This window comes from Anopheles arabiensis (assembly GCF_016920715.1).
Source record: "Anopheles arabiensis isolate DONGOLA chromosome Y unlocalized genomic scaffold, AaraD3 chrY_contig0002, whole genome shotgun sequence".
Taxonomy (NCBI): Eukaryota; Metazoa; Arthropoda; class Insecta; order Diptera; family Culicidae; genus Anopheles; species Anopheles arabiensis.
In genome coordinates this window covers 106364-122825 of record NW_024412076.1, presented here as the reverse complement: position 1 = coordinate 122825, position 16462 = coordinate 106364, and the positions used below count along the sequence as shown (strand labels likewise).

At 41.6% G+C, this 16462-nt stretch overlaps 5 protein-coding genes across 5 annotated transcripts; 3 read left to right on the top strand and 2 right to left on the bottom strand.

Moving 5' to 3' along the window:
- The first annotated feature begins 948 nt into the window (after positions 1-948).
- Positions 949-1385, top strand: LOC120906968 (histone H2B). Its single transcript, XM_040319017.1, has one exon. It carries the CDS (start codon positions 991-993, stop codon positions 1363-1365), a length of 375 nt encoding a protein of 124 aa, XP_040174951.1. The 5' UTR covers positions 949-990; the 3' UTR covers positions 1366-1385.
- On the top strand, positions 1150-3377 carry LOC120906978 (histone H4). Its single transcript, XM_040319027.1, has 2 exons — positions 1150-1158; positions 3065-3377. Exon 2 carries the CDS (start codon positions 3065-3067, stop codon positions 3374-3376), a length of 312 nt encoding a protein of 103 aa, XP_040174961.1. The 5' UTR covers positions 1150-1158; the 3' UTR covers position 3377.
- On the bottom strand, positions 2309-16335 carry LOC120906957. The gene is made up of 4 exons (XM_040319009.1): positions 15927-16335; positions 8177-8527; positions 3157-3355; positions 2309-2856 (listed from the first exon to the last, which is right to left on the bottom strand). The coding sequence occupies exons 1-4, from the start codon at positions 16329-16331 to the stop codon at positions 2399-2401; spliced, it is 1413 nt and encodes a 470-aa protein (XP_040174943.1). The 5' UTR covers positions 16332-16335; the 3' UTR covers positions 2309-2398.
- On the bottom strand, positions 8150-8588 carry LOC120906971 (histone H2A). Its single transcript, XM_040319020.1, has one exon. The coding sequence runs from the start codon at positions 8543-8545 to the stop codon at positions 8171-8173; it is 375 nt and encodes a 124-aa protein (XP_040174954.1). The 5' UTR covers positions 8546-8588; the 3' UTR covers positions 8150-8170.
- Positions 14499-14908, top strand: LOC120906969 (late histone H2B.L4-like). Its single transcript, XM_040319018.1, has one exon. The coding sequence runs from the start codon at positions 14514-14516 to the stop codon at positions 14886-14888; it is 375 nt and encodes a 124-aa protein (XP_040174952.1). The 5' UTR covers positions 14499-14513; the 3' UTR covers positions 14889-14908.
- Positions 16336-16462: the final 127 nt, after the last annotated feature.

Here is a 16462-nt window from a genome sequence, read left to right as displayed (position 1 = left end):
CCATACCTCTATATTCTCAGCTGAAGCAATAGCCATGATAGTCGCCGCGCAAGAAGGTATTTGCCTTAATAAACCAAATATTATTTTCACCGACAGTGCCAGTGTTTTAGCCGCCCTAGAACATGGTAACATCCGAGATCCGTACATCCAACTATTAGATCAACTAGATAACTCCCCGGTTATAACATTCTGCTGGATACCTGGTCACTCGAGTATCAGCGGAAACGAGAAAGCTGACCAACTTGCAAACCAGGGTCGGCTCCGTCCTCCAGAAAACAACACAACCATAGCCCGCAGAGACTTCAACAAATGGAGCAAAACAATAGTTGACAAAAATGGAACCTCACCTGGCACCGGAAACAAAATTCTATTCTTCGAACCATCAAACCATCAACAACAGCCTGGAAAGACACACACTCCAGCCAGAACCAACGAGTGCTATCACGCCTCAGGATTGGACACACCCGGCTTACACATTCCTATCTCCTAGAAAAGTCCAGTCCACCGTTATGCAGCTTTTGTGGCGTAAACATTACTGTTCGTCATATTCTCACCGATTGCCATGGATATACCACCGAACGCGCCTTATGCCATCTTGATACCAGCATAGACATCATCCTATCACCCGACCCCAAATGTCAGCGAAAACTCCTCAAATTCCTCCGTATGACAAACCTTTATGAAGAAATTTAGTTTATCAGAATAATATGTGTCGTAAATTAATATTGATCTTAATTTGATAATTAAATAAATTGATCTTCCTTTTAGTTTTAAGCTTAGTTTTAAGGTAACCGAGCAAACTCGGATTAAGGTTTACACAGGGAGGAAATACCCTGGGTAAGAAGATTGTTAGGTTTAAGTAGTTTCCGAAGAGGCGAATGAAGCCGAAAGGCTCAAAGTCTCTATAAAAATCAATAAAAAAAAAAGAACGCAATCACATTATGAATCATACACATCGTGTCCCAGTGTTGAGTGAATTTTTCCGTCGAAATGGCACCCAAAACCAGTGGAAAAGCTGCGAAGAAGTCTGGCAAGGCCCAGAAAAATATTTCCAAGTCCGACAAGAAAAAGAAGCGCAAGACCCGCAAGGAAAGCTACGCTATTTACATCTACAAAGTGTTGAAGCAAGTCCACCCGGATACTGGCATTTCTTCGAAGGCCATGAGCATCATGAACAGTTTCGTCAACGATATCTTCGAACGCATTGCTGCTGAGGCATCCCGCTTGGCGCACTACAACAAGCGTTCGACGATCACGTCCCGCGAAATCCAAACCGCTGTTCGTCTGCTGCTGCCTGGTGAGCTTGCCAAGCACGCCGTCTCCGAAGGAACGAAGGCTGTCACAAAGTACACCAGCTCGAAGTAAGCCACTGAAATGATTGGCTTCATTCTCTCAAATCGGTCCTTTTCAGGACCACAAATCGCATTCAAACAAAGAATTATCCTTCGTTTCATCTGCACCAGCGAATTAGCGCTGTAATTTCAGGGTGTCCGTCTTCGTCAACGTTATTGTTCAGTTTGTTGCGTTTGCCTGTACAAAATGGCATTAGTGCAGTAAACGCAGCCATATCCTAGGTTTGTTTGCGAACTATGTCATCCACAATGATGCTGTGATTCACATTAAAGTTCTGCGTTGTTCATTGTAAATACTAATGTTAAATGGAACCTTAGCACATTAAAAAAAAAACAAAACATTTAAAAAAAAGTCCGCACTGTTTGGAAGCGTTTTGCGTGGTGAAATTGCAAATGGAGTTTCGTGTATCATGAATTTTGAATAGAAGTTGTTTCGCTCGTTGTACGACAATCATTTTTTAATTTAAATTTTCCTCGCGCATACGAGGTTAATTTATCGACAAAGCAACCAATAGCAGCTTATGTGTCGTGAGTCAAATGTTGTTATAGATTTGTTCGATTTTAAACTTGCTAATAAGTATTGAAGGGTCGTCTTCTTGAGCATTTTAATTTACGTTTGTATAAGCATCAGTTAAGCTGTTTGAGTTGAATATTTGTTGTAAAATATATATTCATCCTGTTCATTCGTAGTTTGTTGTAAGCAGCGATGTTGGTATAGTAGTCATAGGTAATATAGATGGTAATAAAGTATTGATCAATATAGTCAAAATCCTCAGATGCCCTATTAAAAAGCGAAACTTTGACAAGAAAAAGTTAAAATACCTCTCATAACGATGATTATTTAAAACAAATTTTCCCCCTTTTCACACTTTCCTCGTTATAACAAAACGACCTACATGAAGGCTTGCATTCGTATGTACAATTTCATAATAGCAATCGAAAGAAAATTCTTGATGTGTTCAACAGTATTGGTGGTCCTGAAAAGGACCGTTTTGAGAAGGAAATGCCCCGTTTAGACAGGGACCGCTTCCGGATGCATGGACGATTTAGGCACGCTCTCCGCGGATGCGACGGGCCAGCTGGATGTCCTTGGGCATGATGGTGACGCGCTTGGCGTGGATGGCGCACAGATTCGTGTCTTCGAACAGACCAACCAGATACGCCTCGCTGGCTTCCTGCAGCGCCATGACGGCTGAGCTCTGGAAGCGGAGATCAGTCTTGAAGTCCTGGGCGATCTCACGCACCAAGCGCTGGAAGGGCAGCTTGCGGATGAGCAGCTCGGTCGACTTCTGGTAGCGACGGATTTCTCGGAGGGCCACCGTTCCCGGACGGTAACGATGCGGCTTCTTCACTCCTCCGGTGGCCGGGGCACTTTTACGAGCAGCCTTGGTGGCCAGCTGCTTGCGAGGAGCCTTACCTCCAGTCGATTTACGAGCGGTTTGCTTGGTACGAGCCATTTCACTTCGGTAGCGTAGGTTTCGTTGGGCACGAAGCGAACTTGTTTCTTTAACAAAAGTTGAACGTAAAATGATGAAACTGCTCGAACAACAGCTCTATTTATGCGCTTGTCAACCCTCATTTTCTCTCATCTTAAGAGCAAGGGGAAATGCGTGGATGAAAAAGTACAAATAGGGACGTTGAGCTCGAAAACGCTCATTCGTGATCGTCAATTTGAAGTGTGAACATCGTGAACGTACAATCCTGTGCTCATCATGACTGGAAGAGGAAAGGGAGGAAAAGGTTTGGGTAAAGGAGGAGCCAAGCGTCACCGAAAAGTGCTGCGAGATAACATCCAGGGCATTACCAAGCCCGCCATCCGCCGTTTGGCTCGGCGCGGAGGAGTGAAACGTATCTCCGGCCTCATCTACGAGGAAACCCGTGGCGTCCTGAAAGTGTTTCTGGAGAATGTGATCCGTGATGCGGTCACTTACACTGAACACGCCAAGCGTAAGACCGTCACCGCTATGGATGTGGTGTATGCTCTGAAGCGTCAGGGCCGCACTCTGTACGGTTTCGGAGGTTAAATTCAACGTGCTCTAACAAACCTCCAAATGGAGTCTCAAATCAAACGGTCCTTTTCAGGACCACAATACATTACTCAAGAGCTGTGTCTTTCGCAACATTAAAATGTTTTATTTGAGAGAAAAATGTCTTTGATGGCTTCTGATGGTGGGCGTATAACATTTTACTCGCATAACAAGCACTCACACTGCTGTATATTCAGTGCATTTACATGAGATGTCGTTTTGTTAATGTGATTTTTAACTTATACGTGTGCGTTTGAAGCGTTCTCAAAGGCAACGGTTAAAGCGTTGGTTAAAATGAATCATTTTTCTTTCTTGCTTTTTTTATCTAAATTTTCTAATAAAAATATTTTTTAGGGCAAACCTCTAATCTTCTTGAAGCAACAATCGCCGCGTGGATCATACCGTTTTTTTTTTGCATCAGCTCGAATATGACTTAAACATTTGCATCGTTCCTATATACTTGGGATAACTCATCAAAAAAGGAAAACTGGTGATAAAAAACTACACCGTTTACATCAAGTTTGTGAATTTATTATAACAGCTAACAGCGTCAATGCTGCCTTTGACTCCGTAAATCACTCAACGCTAATTTCAAAACTATCAAGCTATTGGCTCTCCTGTTATTTAAGTGTTTGACATGTTACAATGAATATTTCGTCCGGAGTTCCACAAGGCAGTATTCTCGGCCCCATTCTTTTTAAAATTTTCATAGATCAATGTTATGTACGTTATACCAGATTGCGAAAAATTGTTTTATGCAGATGAAATAAAAACGTTCCTACCGGTATCTGATCAAACCGATTGTTTAACTGTTCTAAATTGTTTAATTGGATTTAACCCATGGTGGAATTCCAATTTGATGCGTCTCAACATATCAAAATGCTCTGTTACATCCTGCCCTAGGAACATTTTAGAAAATATTAGAAGACTGGAAAATATTAGAAAGAAAAACAAAGAATATAAATGTTAATGCGGCATTGTATAGGATTTTCCCTTTCACTACAAAATTAAAATCTATGGCTCTAGTATTCTCTAGGAAAATACCAACACAATTATTCATTCATATTCTTTGGAAAGGGCTAACAAGTCTCAAGCAAGAGCTACCCGTCAGATACTTTAAGTAAGATTTGCTAGCAAAATGATATGAAGATGTAGAATTAACTCAAACTCCAAAGTCTATGCTGTTAACTGAATGCCATATATTTTCTTGGGATACTGACTTCATTTGGTATACTGACTTAGCGATGCTCCGCGACCGATGTTTCCATTTTAATTTTTACAATTGGTGATTTTTCCCCACCTTCCGTTATCATACAAATGTTTCCCAGTTATTATCCAAGACAAACACCCTTGGACCTCATAGATCGCATAATTAATTATTTGGTAAAAGTAACGCTCAGCCCTCTACGTTACGCTAGCGTTACACGTAACGCTTGTTTAGCGCAAACTCAAGCATCATTTTTTTTAAAGCCTGGTTTTACCGTCATGTATAAGCAAAACGAATAGATAATCAATCATGTTGTATTTTTGATTATTTTTATGCAATAATGAGAATATGACAAAATTGAAAACAAATAAAAAGAAGTTCAGGAATCATCTTTGAAGAGAAGACTTATGGAAAATATATGAATACAAAAAATTATCACATTATTATTATATTTTTTATTTTTTACATCAATAACCGATGCTTATAACTACTTTGAGAAATATTTTAATACAATTCTACAAATGGATATGGATGTTATCATAAAAAAACTTAGTTATTTATTTGTCAAACTATTGGTATTACAAGAATTTTTAATGTCATAAAAGTATTTTTTAACCTCGTTAAGCGCCCTTGCAAAAAGCCCTCGCACCCAAAGCAACTATCATTCCAAATTGCCATAAACGTAAACGTTATGTTTATGTTTATTTGTCTATCGATGGACAATAATGCCCTCTCGAACCATTTTAGCAATGTTTTACAATGAGTTCTTTACAATGGATTACAATAACATAAAACATAAAACATGACATAAAAATGTGCACTATGGAACCAAATTTAACACAGAAACACGATCATTAAACTCAGTTGGCGAAATCCTCGGCTCAAAAGCGTCGCTGACTGCGTTGAAAGCACGGCACATGAGTAGGAATGGGTCAGAGGAGCCAAATTGCGTTCTACGATCGTCGAGGGCCAACATTGCCCTAGTCCGGAGCGGCCTGGCCGGAACGTACAGGTTGATGGCAGCCAGTAGTGACGGAGAGTCAATACGGCCGTCGAGAAGTCCCGTGATGAACGACAACCTGGCTTTTCGTATACGCTCACTTAGGGTGGGTAGCCCGAGTAGTAAACACCTAGTCCGGTAATCGAGCCTTTGGTTCCATGAGCGAAGTGCAAATCGTGAAATTTTGCGCTGGATTGATTCCAATCGAGCTAACGGACGCGCTGCAGTTGGCCACCATACGATATTTGCATATTCCATTAATGACCAGATAAGTGAGCAATAGAGCGCCTTGGTGCAAGGTATATCAATAAGCTCGCGAGTCATATTGATAACTAGTCCTAGCATTCTATTGCTGGTGGCTACTACGTGATCCAGCTGATCCTTAAATGATAGTTTTGTATCGAGCAAAACACCTAGATCCTTAACACATTGTTTTCGCGCCAAGGACTGTCCATCAAGCGCATATTCATACAATGATGGGCAGCGAGAACGACTGAAAGTAATGGCTTCACATTTATGTGTGCATAGGGATAAAGCATTACGGTTGCACCAACACTGGAACTCATGCAAGGAAGTTTGCAGTCGGGCGTGGTCTTCTGGTTCACGAATAACACGAAAAATTTTCGCGTCATCTGCGTACAGTAGATGATTATCAGCCGGAAGGATCAATGTCGCGTCGTTGATGAAAAGAAGGAACAGCAAAGGACCCAGGTTGCTGCCCTGCGGGACTCCAGAAGATGCATGCACTGGACTTGACATGTACGGGCCTAACTTCACAGAATATTGACGATCTGTAAGGTACGATCTAAGCCACATTATCATAGGGTTTGGGAGACCAAGTAAGTCGAGTTTCGCTAGCAAGATGGAGTGCGATACACTGTCGAATGCTGCCTTGATATCCGTGTAAATAGCATCTAGTTGTAAACCGTTATCGATAGATTTATGGCATTTGCTAACACATTCTAGTAGATTAGTCGTTGTAGATCGCCTGGGTACAAAACCATGTTGATTCACACTAATATAGTTGCAGGCCGAGGCCAACAATGGCTCGTAGATTAGCATTTCGAACACCTTTGCACACACGCTGAGTGAGGTTATGCCACGATAGTTTACAGCATCATTCTTAGGAAAGATTCCACATCTCAGGGACTCCTTAAAAATCTTCATCAGCGAGGGAGCAAGCGCAGAAGCACACCACTTTAGGATAACGGCCGGTATACCATCTGGGCCAGGGGTATATGAGGATTTGACACGTTTGATGGCAGAGGTGAACGTATCGACAGTGATGACTGGTAGCATAGGGAGCAGTGCACCAACAGGTGTGTTAGAGAGAGCATCGGCCACATCTTCTGGACCAGTAGTTTGAGAAGCGCATATATTAACGTTAATACTAATACAAACGTTAATAGGCAATCAATTCATTTCATGTGTTTAATTTATCTAAATAAACTTTCACTATTTTGTATTTTCTACTTTGGGAATATTACTCCAATCAAAAGCTGTTCGCGTTTTGAGAACTTTAAACTGTAAGACTATTTTGGCTATATCATCGTACCTTAATGAATAATAATAAATCTGTATTGTAATTGTATTTTAAGTATTGAATCGCATTGATATCGAATTATCCTAAAGCAAATAACCAAAATTTTCTGCGAAATGTAAAATATTTTATATACAACAGGTGTGCACCGGTCGGTAGCGAAGATGACAAAAACTCTATAAAATGCTGCTTGGGAATTTTAAAACGGCAAGTAACGCTACTCCTTTGTAACGTAAAGGGCTGAGCCTTACTTTTACCAATTATTTAGATGGCGTTACTACCGGTTGCAGAGACTTTGATCACCACTAGATGGCGTTATTGAATGTGGAGTGACATATGCGTTAGGGGCATTTCAATCCATTGTATTTTATTGGCATTCCTACTTTGCAAATGAAAGTATCGTTTTAAAAAAAAGGCATACTATAAAATGCTACACATATTTGGGTACATGGTTATGTAGATGACGGGTAAAAGGAATCATTGTTGAGATTGTTTGTTTGTATGAATCTTCCTTATTTTTGGTCCCCCTGTTTTAAAGCCATTTCCAACATTTCCCGATATAAAGAAAATCAAACTTTTGTGAGAACTTAATTTCTCCTTAATGCAACACATTTTTCGTTGACCGATACTTTCAACATTTTCTCGTGGTTAACGATAAATCAGGTAAAAGTGTCCTTTACTGTTTTCAGAAAAGGTCAACACACAAGTATCACTGCTTGCATTTCTATGGTAAAACCAACTCTCTTGACAAAGCTACTGGAAAAATGCACACATCGCTAACGATATGCTGCATTTTGTAAAATTCGTAGTGATGGGTTACAGAATTAAAAACATCAAATGATGCTTTTTGTGCCAAAGAAAGGCACATTTTTTACCTACATTTTGTACACAGTTTTATGCACGGTTCTTGATATATCGGGATTTTTTTTCCTTTCTAGTTCTCCCATATCAGCATAAATCGAATAAAATGTCTTTGGCAAAGTTATTTGTCGCCCTGAAAAGGACGGTTTTGGGTTTGAGATGAAGGAAGCTTTGTCACACAGTTTAAGCCTTCTTTTCGGTCTTCTTGGGCAGCAGCACGGCCTGAATGTTGGGCAGCACACCACCCTGAGCGATGGTTACTCCGGACAGCAGCTTGTTCAACTCCTCGTCGTTGCGGATGGCCAGCTGCAGATGACGCGGGATGATGCGCGTCTTCTTGTTGTCACGGGCAGCGTTTCCGGCCAACTCAAGCACTTCAGCGGCCAAGTATTCCATGACGGCTGCCAGATACACGGGTGCTCCGGCACCGACGCGCTCGGCATAGTTACCCTTGCGCAGGAGACGATGAATACGGCCAACGGGGAACTGAAGACCGGCACGGTTGGAACGGGACTTTGCCTTTCCCTTTACCTTTCCTCCCTTTCCACGGCCAGACATGGTTAGATTTGATTGGGGAACGTTTGTAAGGGATCACGAACAACACGATGTTCCCTTTGAGAAGGGTCTTTTTTATACTAGAACAATTTTGACCCGACCGATGCTTATATAGCAGCTCATTCGTGCTGCCCGATACTCGTTTGGAATTTTTCGAGCTGCACGATACGTATTGTCTCTCACAGCCCGTTATAAGCGATCGGAGAGCTTGGAATTTTTCTAGAACGCAATCACCCAGTACGCCTCCAACCGACTTGTGACAGCTGAAGTGTGCGGACGTATTTCTTATACCTCCTGCTCTGTAGTCTGTGATTTGTTACCCGGTATTTTCCTCTTTGTTTCGTGTGCGACCTTGCTGTGAAGTGTTAACTGTTACCTTAGTTGTTCAATGCAGTCCTTTTCAGGACTGGTTTTACGTGGTTAGGGATAATATCTGTATCACAGTGAAGTGTTTGTTGGTGTGGTGATTTTGTGATTTTAACAGTGATTTGAAATTGAAATAAACAGTTGTTTTAAAAGATACATTTTTACATTGGGCCGACAACATGTCAGACCCTCCCCCCTTAGGGGGGAATTTTCCCCCTCCCGGGACCACTCGTAGAGTGAGACCTATGCCCCGTGGATGGACAAAGACAATGAGAATGGTGAACTAAAGTATTTGGTGCTTCAAATGGCAAATGATTCTGTCTTGCCCGTAAACCCGTTCATCGTAGGTAAAACCATCAAGGACGCCGTTGGCAGTGATCTTAGTGAGTTTGGCCGTAAAATCGACAGTGGAAAGAAGCTTTTGCTGAAAACTAGGAACCAAAGCCACTTCGAGAAGCTTCAAAAATTACAAAGTTAATCGATGGATCCCTTGTGAAAGTTGCTCCTCATGTGACCCTCAATAGTGTTCAGTGTGTAATTTTTGCCCCGGATCTAAAAGGATTAAGTGATGAAGATATTCTGGAGAACTTGAGTGACCAAAAAGTAATGAATGCTCGACGTTTTACGCGTAAAGTGAATGGTGAAATTGTGCCAACAAACATTTTTCTGCTTCGAATCAATGCTACCTCCATTCCGGAGTTTATTCGCCTTGGTGCTTTACAAGTGAAAACAAGAGCCTATTACCCGAAACCAATGCAGTGTTTTAAGTGTGGACAGTTTGGACATACACAGATTCACTGTAAACTGTCGCCTACCTGCACTAACTGTGGTACCCCTGCGCATGGAGAGTGCACCGTAGATCCCGTGTGCATAAACTGCAAGGACAACCACAGCACCACGTCTCGTACCTGTCCCCGCTACATTCAAGAAGAACAGGTCATCAAGTACAAGATCGACAACAACTGTTCTTACGGTGAGGCACGTAAAGTTCTGCTTAATGCTACCCATTCCACAAATTCTAGTCCCATTCAAAACCGCATCACATACGCACAACAGACACACACAGTAGATGAAAAAGACACCCAAATTGAAGAACTCAAGAAAAAGAATGAATCTCTAGAAAAATGATAATTTTGCTTACACAAACAGCAACTAATCTAACAACAAAAATCGAAGATCAGGATAAAACTATGAAAAGAATGTGCAAGAATTTTGAAAAGAGTTTAGAAAAAAGAAAATAGAATCTCAAATGGAAATTGAAGAGGATGAAAGTGAAGAAGAATTAGACGATTTTAGCACGGAAGAAAGCACGGAAGAAAGCACTGAAGAAGAAACTGAAGAAGATAATGAAGACGAAAAAGTAGAAAAAGTAAAACATGTAAAACAAAATGACGCAGACGAACAAAATAACACCACTAACAAACGGAAACGTTCCCACCAAAAGAACACCCCCTCCTCGGAAGAGGAATCCCAACCCCGAAAAATCATCCCCATCTCTCCCTCATCCCAATCCCCCGACCCTCCCACATCCAATCCTTCTCCCTCTGTTGCCTCTAAAAAACTCTTAGGTCTAACACGAAATCTGTAGATTAGTTTATAATTTCAATATTAACAATATCCTTCTGATTATAAGCATAAACTTTTATCCATTTTTCCTTTACTACATAATTCAATTCATCATATCAATCGAATAACTATTCATCCATATTTGCATTATCCTGGAATATCAGAAGCATGAACCAAAATATAGAAGAACTAAAACTACTAATCAATAGACACGATCCAACAATAATTACCCTTCAAGAAGTAATGACAGTTTCTCTCTCCTTAGCTCTCCTCTTAATAGATACAATTGGTACACTAACATACACCCAACTATACCTCATCATAGTGTAGCTGTAGGCATTTTAAAACACATTCCATCAAATAGAATAGCTTTATCCACTAATCTTCCCGCAGTAGTTGTAGAAATTTCTTCTCCCGTACAATGCTCCATAGTATGTTTATATCTTTCTCATTCAATCAACCCTTTTACAATAATTTCCGATCTCACTAGTACCTTTCAGCAAATAAATAATAATTTAATTGTTTTAGGGGATTTTAATGCCCAACATACCACCTGGGGATGCTCGACCTCATGTAACAGAGGGAACAGCATTGCTTGTGTTTTTGAAACAATTGGTCTGGAAGTAATTTCAAACCGATCTGCTACACGTATTTCTCCCATAAACGGCAAAGGCTCCATACTTGACTACTGCGCTGTGTCATCTTCTATGGCACAGCAGTTCACAGTTACAGTTTCTAATGACACTCATGGTAGTGATCATTTTCCACTTTTAATCCACAGTAGTTTAAATCCCCAGCGGCCTCTTCTCCGCCCCAGGTGGAAATATGAGGAGGCCAATTGGGCAGCATATCAAAGAGAAATAATATTCAATCTTCCACTTGATGAAAATCCCCTCTCTCGCTTTACTGCATGCATTGAATACGCCGCTTCTCGGAGTATTCCCCGTACAACTGGAAAACCTGGAAAAGATGTGAGCCATGGTGGAACGCAACAGTTGCTGCAGCTATTAAAGCTCGCAGAGCTGCTTTGCGTAAATTTCGCCGAGCTAGCGAAAATCCGGATAATTTTTTCACACCAATTTTTGCTGAGGAATTTCGTACAGCCAATCGACTTGCCAAGGAAGCAGTTCGTCTTGCCAAAAGAATTACTGGGATAATTTCATAAATGAAATTAATCCTCAGTTATCTAGCAAGGAAGTGTGGAGGCGAGTCGGTTGTTTGAATGGTAAAAATCAACAAAGCTCCACAATAGTTCTCAAAACCCAGGACACTATCATTGCCCCTGCTGAAGTACCTGAAGCCTTTGCCATCCACTTTTCTGATGTTTCTGCCACACACAATTATCCGAGTAATTTTCAAACCCATAAACTTAACACTGAATCTGTTCCAATTTCTTTCCCTGATGCCACTGAACATAGATACAATAGTCTTTTCACATTAACTGAACTCCATTGGGCATTAAGGAAATGTAAAGGTAGATCTGCTGGTCCCGATAACATAGGATATCCCTTACTGCAAAACCTCCCTGTAGAATCTAAATCCACCCTTCTTAACATTTACAATAGTATTTGGTCTTCTGGTAATATTCCTAATGATTGGAAAAGTAGTTTAACTATCCCCATACCCAAACCTAACAAACCTAACCACAACGTTGATAGCTACCGTCCAATCTCCCTCCTTAGCTGCATGGGTAAAGTTTTAGAACGCATGGTTAATCGCCGCCTCTCGCAAGAATTAGAAGACAGAAACCTGCTTAGCTCTGACCAACACGCTTTTCGGAGCGGGTTGGGCACGGAAACATATTTTGCCAAATTAGATGATACTATTCAAAAATCAATAGACCAGGATCATCACATAGACTTTGCCATCATAGATATTTCCAAAGCTTTTGATCGCACTTGGCGCCATTCCATTCTTTCTCAACTAGCTTTTTGGGGCTTTGGTGGCCGGCTCACTAATTTCATAGACAATTTTTTACAGACAGATCATTTAGAGTCCTAATCGGTAATAGTGTTTCTAATCCATATCCTCTAGAAAACGGTGTCCCTCAGGGCGCCATCCTTTCTCCTACACTTTTCCTTATCAGTATAGAATCTCTGTTTTGCTCCATTCCATATGAAATCAAACCTTTTGTCTATGCTGATGATATCATTCTGGTCTCTTCATCGAGATCTGTTAGCACGTCTCGTCAGCTTCTCCAAAAGGAGTTGACAAGATAAGGCAATGGTCTCGGTGGACAGGTCATGAAATATCCCATTCCAAATCTCAAATCCTTCATATCTGCAAAATGGGCTTTCATCGCAAACTACCAATCAAACTTCACAACCACATCATACCAAATGTAAACTCAGCGAAAATATTAGGTGTTACATTTGACACAAAACTTACTTTCATTCCCCACTCCAACCGGATAAGAAAAGAAGCAAAAACCAGACTGAACCTCTTTAGGATGTTAGGAGCTGGACAACATCGTGCATCACGTCTAACACTTCTGCAGATCCTCAATAGCTGGCTGCTTCCCAAAATTCTCTACGGTATTGAGATTGTCTCTCGGCAACGAGAAAACTTTGAGAAGCGTATTGCTCCCATATACCATACAGCCATCCGCCTTTCAACTGGAGCCTTCTGCACCAGTCCAATCCTCTCTACTTTGTGAGAGCGGACTTCTTCCTTTTGATTACATTATCACCAACAGATTAACAGCAGCAGCAGGACGCATCCTAGAGAAGGACATCAAAGCCGAATCATTTATCAACAGAGTCAATGCACAATTTCATGCCCTTACCAACAACCAGCTTCCCCATATCAGCAAGCTTACCGGACGCGGAGGACGCCCTTGGTATCGTCAACCGCCTACAATTGACTGGTCTTTAAAAGATAAACTACGTGCAGGAAATTGCAGCCATATCGCCGGCCATCATTTTACCAGTCTCATCCAAAGCAAATACCAGAATCACCATCATATCTTTACCGACGGCTCTGTCCTTAATGAATCCGCCGGTTTCGGTATTTTCTCCTCCAACAACAGTTGTGCCATCAAACTACCAGACCATACCTCTATATTCTCAGCTGAAGCAATAGCCATGATAGTCGCCGCGCAAGAAGGTATTTGCCTTAATAAACCAAATATTATTTTCACCGACAGTGCCAGTGTTTTAGCCGCCCTAGAACATGGTAACATCCGAGATCCGTACATCCAACTATTAGATCAACTAGATAACTCCCCGGTTATAACATTCTGCTGGATACCTGGTCACTCGAGTATCAGCGGAAACGAGAAAGCTGACCAACTTGCAAACCAGGGTCGGCTCCGTCCTCCAGAAAACAACACAACCATAGCCCGCAGAGACTTCAACAAATGGAGCAAAACAATAGTTGACAAAAATGGAACCTCACCTGGCACCGGAAACAAAATTCTATTCTTCGAACCATCAAACCATCAACAACAGCCTGGAAAGACACACACTGCAGCCAGAACCAACGAGTGCTATCACGCCTCAGGATTGGACACACCCGGCTTACACATTCCTATCTCCTAGAAAAGTCCAGTCCACCGTTATGCAGCTTTTGTGGCGTAAACATTACTGTTCGTCATATTCTCACCGATTGCCATGGATATACCACCGAACGCGCCTTATGCCATCTTGATACCAGCATAGACATCATCCTATCACCCGACCCCAAATGTCAGCGAAAACTCCTCAAATTCCTCCGTATGACAAACCTTTATGAAGAAATTTAGTTTATCAGAATAATATGTGTCGTAAATTAATATTGATCTTAATTTGATAATTAAATAAATTGATCTTCCTTTTAGTTTTAAGCTTAGTTTTAAGGTAACCGAGCAAACTCGGATTAAGGTTTACACAGGGAGGAAATGCCCTGGGTAAGAAGATTGTTAGGTTTAAGTAGTTTCCGAAGAGGCGAATGAAGCCGAAAGGCTCAAAGTCTCTATAAAAATCAATAAAAAAAAAAGAACGCAATCACATGTTGAATCATACACATCGTGTCCCAGTGTTGAGTGAATTTTTCCGTCGAAATGGCACCCAAACCAGTGGAAAAGCTGCGAAGAAGTCTGGCAAGGCCCAGAAAAATATTTCCAAGTCCGACAAGAAAAAAGAAGCGCAAGACCCGCAAGGAAAGCTACGCTATTTACATCTACAAAGTGTTGAAGCAAGTCCACCCGGATACTGGCATTTCTTCGAAGGCCATGAGCATCATGAACAGTTTCGTCAACGATATCTTCGAACGCATTGCTGCTGAGGCATCCCGCTTGGCGCACTACAACAAGCGTTCGACGATCACGTCCCGCGAAATCCAAACCGCTGTTCGTCTGCTGCTGCCTGGTGAGCTTGCCAAGCACGCCGTCTCCGAAGGAACGAAGGCTGTCACAAAGTACACCAGCTCGAAGTAAGCCACTGAAATGATTGGCTTCATTCTCTCAAATCGGTCCTTTTCAGGACCACAAATCGCATTCAAACAAAGAATTATCCTTCGTTTCATCTGCACCAGCGAATTAGCGCTGTAATTTCAGGGTGTCCGTCTTCGTCAACGTTATTGTTCAGTTTGTTGCGTTTGCCTGTACAAAATGGCATTAGTGCAGGTAAACGCAGCCATATCCTAGGTTTGTTTGCGAACTATGTCATCCACAATGATGCTGTGATTCACATTAAAGTTCTGCGTTGTTCATTGTAAATACTAATGTTAAATGGAACCTTAGCACATTAAAAAAAAAACAAAACATTTAAAAAAAGTCCGCACTGTTTGGAAGCGTTTTGCGTGGTGAAATTGCAAATGGAGTTTCGTGTATCATGAATTTTGAATAGAAGTTGTTTCGCTCGTTGTACGACAATCATTTTTTAATTTAAATTTTCCTCGCGCATACGAGGTTAATTTATCGACAAAGCAACCAATAGCAGCTTATGTGTCGTGAGTCAAATGTTGTTATAGATTTGTTTGATTTTAAACTTGCTAATAAGTATTGAAGGGTCGTCTTCTTGAGCATTTTAATTTACGTTTGTATAAGCATCAGTTAAGCTGTTTGAGTTGAATATTTGTTGTAAAATATATATTCATCCTGTTCATTCGTAGTTTGTTGTAAGCAGCGATGTTGGTATAGTAGTCATAGGTAATATAGATGGTAATAAAGTATTGATCAATATAGTCAAAATCCTCAGATGCCCTATTAAAAGCGAAACTTTGACAAGAAAAAGTTAAAATACCTCTCATAACGATGATTATTTAAAACAAATTTTACCCCTTTTCACACTTTCCTCGTTATAACAAAACGACCTACATGAAGGCTTGCATTCGTATGTACAATTTCATAATAGCAATCGAAAGAAAATTCTTGATGTGTTCAACAGTATTGGTGGTCCTGAAAAGGACCGTTTTGAGAAGGAAATGCCCCGTTTAGACAGGGACCGCTTCCGGATGCATGGACGATTTAGGCACGCTCTCCGCGGATGCGACGGGCCAGCTGGATGTCCTTGGGCATGATGGTGACGCGCTTGGCGTGGATGGCGCACAGATTCGTGTCTTCGAACAGACCAACCAGATACGCCTCGCTGGCTTCCTGCAGCGCCATGACGGCTGAGCTCTGGAAGCGGAGATCAGTCTTGAAGTCCTGGGCGATCTCACGCACCAAGCGCTGGAAGGGCAGCTTGCGGATGAGCAGCTCGGTCGACTTCTGGTAGCGACGGATTTCTCGGAGGGCCACCGTTCCCGGACGGTAACGATGCGGCTTCTTCACTCCTCCGGTGGCCGGGGCACTTTTACGAGCAGCCTTGGTGGCCAGCTGCTTGCGAGGAGCCTTACCTCCAGTCGATTTACGAGCGGTTTGCTTGGTACGAGCCATTTCACTTCGGTAGCGTAGGTTTCGTTGGGCACGAAGCGAACTTGTTTCTTTAACAAAAGTTGAACGTAAAATGATGAAACTGCTCGAACAACAGCTCTATTTATGCGCTTGTCAACCCTCATTTTCTCTCA